Source organism: Magnolia sinica, chromosome 11, assembly GCF_029962835.1.
Source record: "Magnolia sinica isolate HGM2019 chromosome 11, MsV1, whole genome shotgun sequence".
Classification (NCBI taxonomy): domain Eukaryota; kingdom Viridiplantae; phylum Streptophyta; class Magnoliopsida; order Magnoliales; family Magnoliaceae; genus Magnolia; species Magnolia sinica.
Window position 1 is genome coordinate 45020596 of NC_080583.1, and position 6780 is coordinate 45027375.

The 6780-nt window shown below is 43.0% G+C and overlaps 1 protein-coding gene and 1 pseudogene across 4 annotated transcripts; one reads left to right on the forward strand and one right to left on the reverse strand.

The window, feature by feature from the left end:
- Positions 1-1594: 1594 nt before the first annotated feature.
- LOC131219074 (large ribosomal subunit protein eL14y-like) lies at positions 1595-2306 on the reverse strand. Of its 4 annotated transcripts, none has more exons than XM_058214061.1 (2): positions 2259-2306; positions 1595-2210 (listed from the first exon to the last, which is right to left on the reverse strand). In XM_058214061.1, the coding sequence occupies exon 2, from the start codon at positions 2207-2209 to the stop codon at positions 1802-1804; it is 408 nt and encodes a 135-aa protein (XP_058070044.1). In that variant the 5' UTR covers position 2210; positions 2259-2306; the 3' UTR covers positions 1595-1801. The 4 variants fall into 4 exon arrangements, with proteins under 4 accessions (XP_058070044.1, XP_058070047.1, XP_058070046.1 ...); XM_058214064.1 differs by having other exon boundaries at positions 2263-2280; XM_058214063.1 differs by having other exon boundaries at positions 2253-2270.
- Positions 2307-5141: 2835 nt separating this feature from the next.
- On the forward strand, positions 5142-6291 carry LOC131218356 (probable carboxylesterase 15; annotated as a pseudogene).
- The last annotated feature ends 489 nt before the right edge of the window (positions 6292-6780 follow it).

Here is a 6780-nt window from a genome sequence, read left to right on the forward strand (position 1 = left end):
CGTTTCCTTTTGGGTGACCCAGATTCTATCAACTGATTCGAGTCATCCATCAGGTGGGACCCGATTTGATCATGCCCAGGCCCACAATGGACTACAAGCCTATAGTGAATGGGAGCGGATTAGGTGTTACCTGGGTAACACCTTAGTGGCTGTTACCCTTATCGTGGGGCCCACATCGATGATTTGAATTTATTTATTTATTTATTTATTTTTGTATATCTACGCCATCCATCCATTTATCCAGCCCATTTTAGGACGGATTCCCAAAACTTATGCAGATCCAAATCTCATGTGGACCACACCACAGGAAACAGTGGTGATTGGGTGTCTCACCATTAAAATTTCCAAATGACCCATCGTAAAATTTTCTTAATGTTTATTTACAATCCAACCTGTTGATAATGTCAAGAAGATCTGGATAAAGGCACAGTGCAAAGATAAGCTTGATCCTAAACTCTTTTTGGCCCACAAAGTTTTTAATGGTTATCCATCACTATTTCTAGTGGTATGGTCCACCTGATATTTGGATCTTCGTAAGATTTGGGATGCCCTGAAATGAGATGAAAAAACAGATGGACGGTGTAGATATGCAAAAAAAATGCATCAATGTAGGCCCCACAAAGTTAGGGTAACACTCACTACGGTGTTACCCAGGTAACAGCTAATCAGCTCCCATAGTTAATAATAATAATATAGACTATTTATCTGACGAATCCCCACTTTCAAGTTATTAACTTGGCTAATCCAAGGTCAGCCAGGCCCACTTTCATTCCTAATCCACGGCCAAAAGAATAGGTCAATGGTGGATCGTGGAAACATGAGCCCACTGATTAAAATATGGCTCAAAAGGATACAATACATATCCTTTAATGGTCATATAGTATAGGGATTTCTACCGTACTAGTATTGAGGTTTGGTAAAAATCTCTAAATGGATGGAAAGTTTCAAATATTTGGAGATAGTCATATGCATGACATATTTTTGAAAAAAAAAAACGACTAAATTGCCCTTGTTCTTGGAGCTTAGTTTGTATTGTGCTTCTTTTTCTTCTTTCTTTTCGGTTCTTCTCGTGCTTCTTCTTCATTTTCAAAAATATTTTCCGACTCATTACCACTCCTTTGGACTACATTTTCTGGTGTACGTTCACTACCATCAACTTCTCTAATATATAGGAAAGCTACTGATAAGTGAAATATATTTTAAATAAATTATTTATTTTATTTTTTTATAATACCATTTTCTTACAGATGGAAGCCACTTTTAGTTGTGGATAGAGAGAGATAGCGGTGGTTGTTGTGGTAATGGGGAGAAATGATTGTCAAAAGGAATTTAAAGTAAATAAGGATAATTGTGGTTATCACATGAAAGCCAATGAAGGAGATAAAATTTGAATTTGATAATGCATTACCTTGAAAGACAATGAACATATATCATTTTTCAAGGGGTTGAGGTTGTGTGTTAAGGATTTAGGTCGTGGTTCTCACGTGTTAAGGGTTGAGGTTTTTTTTTTTTTTTTTTAAAAAAATAAATTTAATGTGACGATAAGAATGCAGTTCTTGACATTGCAAAACAATAAAAAACAACAAGAAACTGGTAAAGCTTCAGTGCATTCTTCCTCAAATGCAACTCTAAATGAAACTAATCTGTAACAGAACTCACAATAAGAAGGGACCCTTAACTACCAATCTTACTCAGTAAAACTAAAGTGAAAAGTAGATTGAAAATAACAGCACCCCAAATCACTAACCACTGTGCCAAAATCTATAACAAAAATGAGAGGGTTCTAAACAAAAATAGAATCTTAAGCAGCAACAGCTTGCTTGCTCAACTGGGCGAGCTCTTGCCTGACTGCACCTCCCCTCTTGATCTTTGTCAACATGACCTTGAACCTATCAAAGTCATTGAGGGAAGCTCTTCTCTTTTGCACAATCAGCTTTCGGCCCCACGAGCTTTTCTCCCACTTGTTCTTCACATCTGCAGCTTCCATGGTAGCAATAAGTGACTTCTTCTTGGGTATTATTGGAATGTCAATCTTGATATCTGTCAGCGAAAGCCTATTGAAATTCATTTGACCTTGCACTATGTCAGGGGCGTCTACAAGAGCCCTGTTCTTATCAATAAGGTCGACGATTACGACTAGCTTTCCGTAGTCTTTCCCGTAGTTTACAAGAGCGACTCGCCCGATCTCTACATGTCGCTTAAATGGCATGGTTGAAGATTAGAGAGAGAGAGAGAGAGAGAGAGAGAGAGAGAGAGAGAGAGAGAGAGAGAGAGAGAGAGAGAGAGAGGAGTTAGGGTTTCTTCCTTCCCGTTAAGGGTTGAGGTTGTTATGTGTTAAGGTTCTGAATTATGGGGCAAACCTAGCAGGGGTTGGAAGAAGTTGAATGTTAACGGCTCTGCGAAAGACAACCCGGGTCCTGGAGGCGGAGGAAGTGTGTGCAAAGACCATCTTGGAAACCTGATTTTTGCCTTCCATTCCAGATACGGCTCCGTAACTAACAACACAGCGGAAGCTCAGGCTATGGTCGACGGTCTGAAGCTCCGTGCCTCGAAAGGCATCACCAATGTAATCGTTGAAACAGACTCTTGCCTCATCTTTGATGCGGTCTCTAGCTCTTCCCTAACTTGTGGGTGGAACCTTTGGTATTGTCTTGGTATCATCCACCAGCTCAGTTCAACGCTCAACATCTGTTTCTCTTACACTCTTCGGGAAGGTAACTCGGTGGCGGATGACCTTGCCAAATTAGCTAGTGGTGGTGAACTTGATCGCACCTTCGCTTCCAGCTCCTCTCTCCCGCGTCCCATTAGGGGTTCCTTGCTTCTGGATAAGTTGGGTGTGGGTGCTCTCAGGAGAAGCAAGCTGAAGATGGGTATCGGATAAGTCCCTCCTCCGCTCCTTCTACGGGCCTCGGCCCCAGTTGGGTGTTGGCTTCAGCTTGGTCGCCTTTTCTGCTGCTTCTTCAGCTTGTTGCAGAGGAGATTCCTTCAAGCTGATGGTTTGGTGGTGCTCTTGCTGCTGGAGTTTTTGGAGAAGGTCTGCCATAGTGCCCCCTGTCCTTGTCAGGGTCTCTCTGGCTTCTTCAGTTTCAGTTTGCTGCTAGGAGAGCCTCCTCGTTGGGTGAATTACCTGTTCTCTCGTCGAGCAGGGCTAGCTTTCCTTCGCTAGTTGGTCCTTCAATCTGGATTCATGACTAGCTTCAGAGTATTTTCTTCTCTATTTTGCTGTTTTCTGGTTGCTAGCTAGGTGATATGATAGATGAGGCCCGAAGTTTTTTTTGTGGGACCCATCCGAAAGTTTGGTTGTACATCCTCTGTTCATTCAATATATTATATTTGCATGTCTCCTTTTTTTTTAAAAAAAAGGTTCTGAATTATGATTATAATGTATTAAGGGTTGAGGTTGTCATTTGTTAAGGGTTTAGGTTATGGTTGTAATGTGGTAAGGGTTAGTCATGTTATGTGGTTGTAATATATTAAGGGTGGAGGTTGTCATGTTATAAGGGTCGGAGTCGTGATTATAACGTGGTAAGGGTGGAGGTTGTCATGTGAATGGTAGATATTGTTATGTGCTGGGTCGAGATTGTGATTGTAACGTGATAAGGGTCAAGGTTATCATGTGAAGGCTAGATATTGTTATGTGCTAAGGTTTGAGGTTATCATGTTATGAGGGTAGAGGTCGTAGTTGTAATGTATTAAGGGTCGAGGTTGTCATATTTTAAGGGTTTGGGTCATGGTTATAATGTAGTAAGGGTCAAGGTTGTGACGTTGTGAGGGTCGAGGTTATCATGTGAAGGGTAAATATTCTTATGTGCTAAGGGTCGAGGTTGTCATGTTATAAAGGTCAATGTTGTGGTTGTAATGTGGTAAGGATAAGTGTGGAGGTCGTAGTTGTAATGTGTTAATGGTCGAGGTTGTCATATTATAAGGGTCGGGGCCACGGTTGTAACGTAGTAAGGATCGATGTTATAACATGTGAAGGGTAGTTGAGATTGTTATGCATGTGTTAAGGGTCGGGGTCGACGTTGTCATGTTATAAGGGTCAATGTTGTTGTTAGGATGTGATAAGGGTTGAAGTCATTGTGTTACAAGGGTCGAGGTTGTGGTTGTAATATATTAAAGGTAGAGGTTTGTTATGTTATAAGGGTCGGGAGTGGGGGTTGTAAGGTGATATGGGTCACTTATATAACATGGTAATAGTCGAGGTTGTGATGTGTTAAGGGTTGTGGGTCTTGCTGTGGGTTATATGTCTAATCCACTTCGTTCATTAGATTTAAAATTTAATTTAACATCATAAGCTAAAAAATGAGTAACATCCAAAAATTCTATAGCCTTCAAAAAGTTTTCAATGATAGGTTTTCAACCTCACTACTTTCAATGGTGTGGTCTACATGAGCCTTTGATATACCTCATTTTTTGGCTCATGCCCTAAAATAATATTTCAAAATGGATGGATGGAGTGAATAAAATATATACAACACAGTGGGCCTCATGAAACCATCCATCTCTAGATAGTTCCATCCCTCATGGAATTAGAGATGAAAGCTTTTTGGAGGCCGTTTATACTACCGGGAAGCTATGTTAGGCTCGTTATGATATTTGTGGGAAATCCACTACATCCATTCATTTTGGAAAATCATGTCAAGACATAAGACAAAAAATTGGATAGTTTCAAATCCACTACATCCATTCATTTTGGAAAATTATGTCAAGACATGAGACAAAAAATTAGATAAATTTGAAACTTACGTGGACCACACGACTGGACAATAGTGGAAAGGAACTGGTTACCATTCAAACTTTTGTAGGCTTCTGTTTAATATTTATATGCCATCCAAACTGTTCATAAAGTGGCCCAAATGCTTTTAAACTCGTTACCATGGGGATGCACTCAAATAAAAAAATATATTAGCCTGATCCAAAGCTTCTGCAGCCCATGAATGAATCTCCCCTGTTTCCTGTTTTCTGTTATCTGGTCCACTTGAGATTTGGATTCACATCATTTTTGGGCTCACATCCTAAAATGATTTTAAAAACATGTGAACAACGTGGATTTGTGCGTACCAAATCCCTATCGCCGCTCTGGCACGATGGCTAAAGGCAAAGGCAGCCAGGAGTAATTTTGTCCCGATATGTGTATTTGTGCGTACCAAAATGCTGTTTTAGTCAAAATCCCTATAGTATATTAGCTTATCATCCCATCCCTCCATTCCCTTATAAAAGAAAAAGAGAGGCTATTACTCCATGCAAAGCTCCCCAGCTTGAGGAACTGAGTCTGAAGTAGTCATGGCTTCCGAGAAGACGGTGGTAGAAGAAGTCCCCAACTGGCTCCGCGTCTACGATGACGGCTCCGTCGATCGAACATGGACTGGGCCCACCCAAGCCAAGTTCATGGTCACTCCCGTACCCCCATCAGAGACGTTCATCGACGGGGTGGCCACTCGCGACGTGGTCATCAATCCCGACTCGGGCATCTCTGTCCGAATCTACGTCCCTGAACAGAAATGTAACGATGGTGTACGGCTTCCTGTGCTCCTTCACTTCCATGGCGGCGGCTTCTGTGTGACTCGAGCCTATTGGTAGATGTACCACCAGTTCTACACCAAGCTCATTGCATCAGCTCCAGCCATTTGTGTCTCGGTTAACTTGCGTCTAGCTCCCGAGCACCGACTACCCGCCGCAATCGACGATGGTTATGCAGCTCTGTCGTGGCTCAGGTCCTTGGCTAGAGCTGAGCTGTCGGAGCCATGGCTAGGAACCCGAGCCGACTTCTCGCGGGTCTTCCTCATGGGCGACTCGTCTGGCGGGAACATCGTGCATGGAGTGGCGGCACGTGCAGGGAACGAAGATTTGGAACCGTTGCGGCTAGCCGGAGGAGTGCCGATGCACCCTGGCTTCGTCCGTGCAGAGCGGAGCCGGTCCGAGCTGGAGTTCCCCGGCTCGGCGATCTTTGCACTCGAGATGATTGACAAGTTCTTAGCTTTGGCATTGCCAGTTGGCAGTACTAAGGACCATCCGATCACGTGCCCGATGGGGCCCATGGCCCCACCCATTGGAGGGTTGCGGTTGCCGCCGTTCTTGGTGGCAGTGGTGGAGAGAGATCTCATGCGCGACACACAGCTAGAATACGTTGCGGAGATGAAGAGGAGTGGTAAGGACGTAAATTTGGTTTTTAGCCCGGGCATGGACCACTGCTTCCACTTCAACAAGATTGCAATCGACTCGGATCCGAATACGGCCATCCAAACAGATATGCTGATAACGGCCCTTTTGGAATTCATTCGAATGCACTGAGGGTGTGCACTGCACACTAGATTGCAAGATAGATGTAGCTACAAATATATAATAATGAGAATTAATCACCTGCATGCTGCTGGTTGCACTCTAACTTATCATGCGGCCCTATCTTTCCAGTTTCCAGTCAAATGTATTGCTTTTGTAGAAGATCCAAGCCATTTGAACAGGTGTACCCCACCATGATATTATCTGGTAGAAAAATCAGGATCATCCACTAATCAGGCTCTCCATGCCATTGAAATAAATGGATCGCTATTAGTCTGAGTGTCTGACTGGATTTGGCCCATTTATGAGTGATAAACAACTTGACCATTTTAGGCGGGTCCTTGTCCTGAAAGGTTCAGATTTACTAAGCCCACTCTCACCTCTCCACGGGCGCAAACCTTGCACGGCCACACTAAGCACGTGTATAAAGGTGGGGCCCAACATAGAGATAAGCTGTCCCTGATGGTTGGATCATCATGAGGATCACGACTCTAGGTCGTT

Coding starts and splice junctions, on each gene's coding strand:
- LOC131219074 (XM_058214061.1), bottom strand. CDS start 2,209: ATGCCATTTAAGCGACATGTAGAGATCGGGCGAGTCGCTCTTGTAAAC.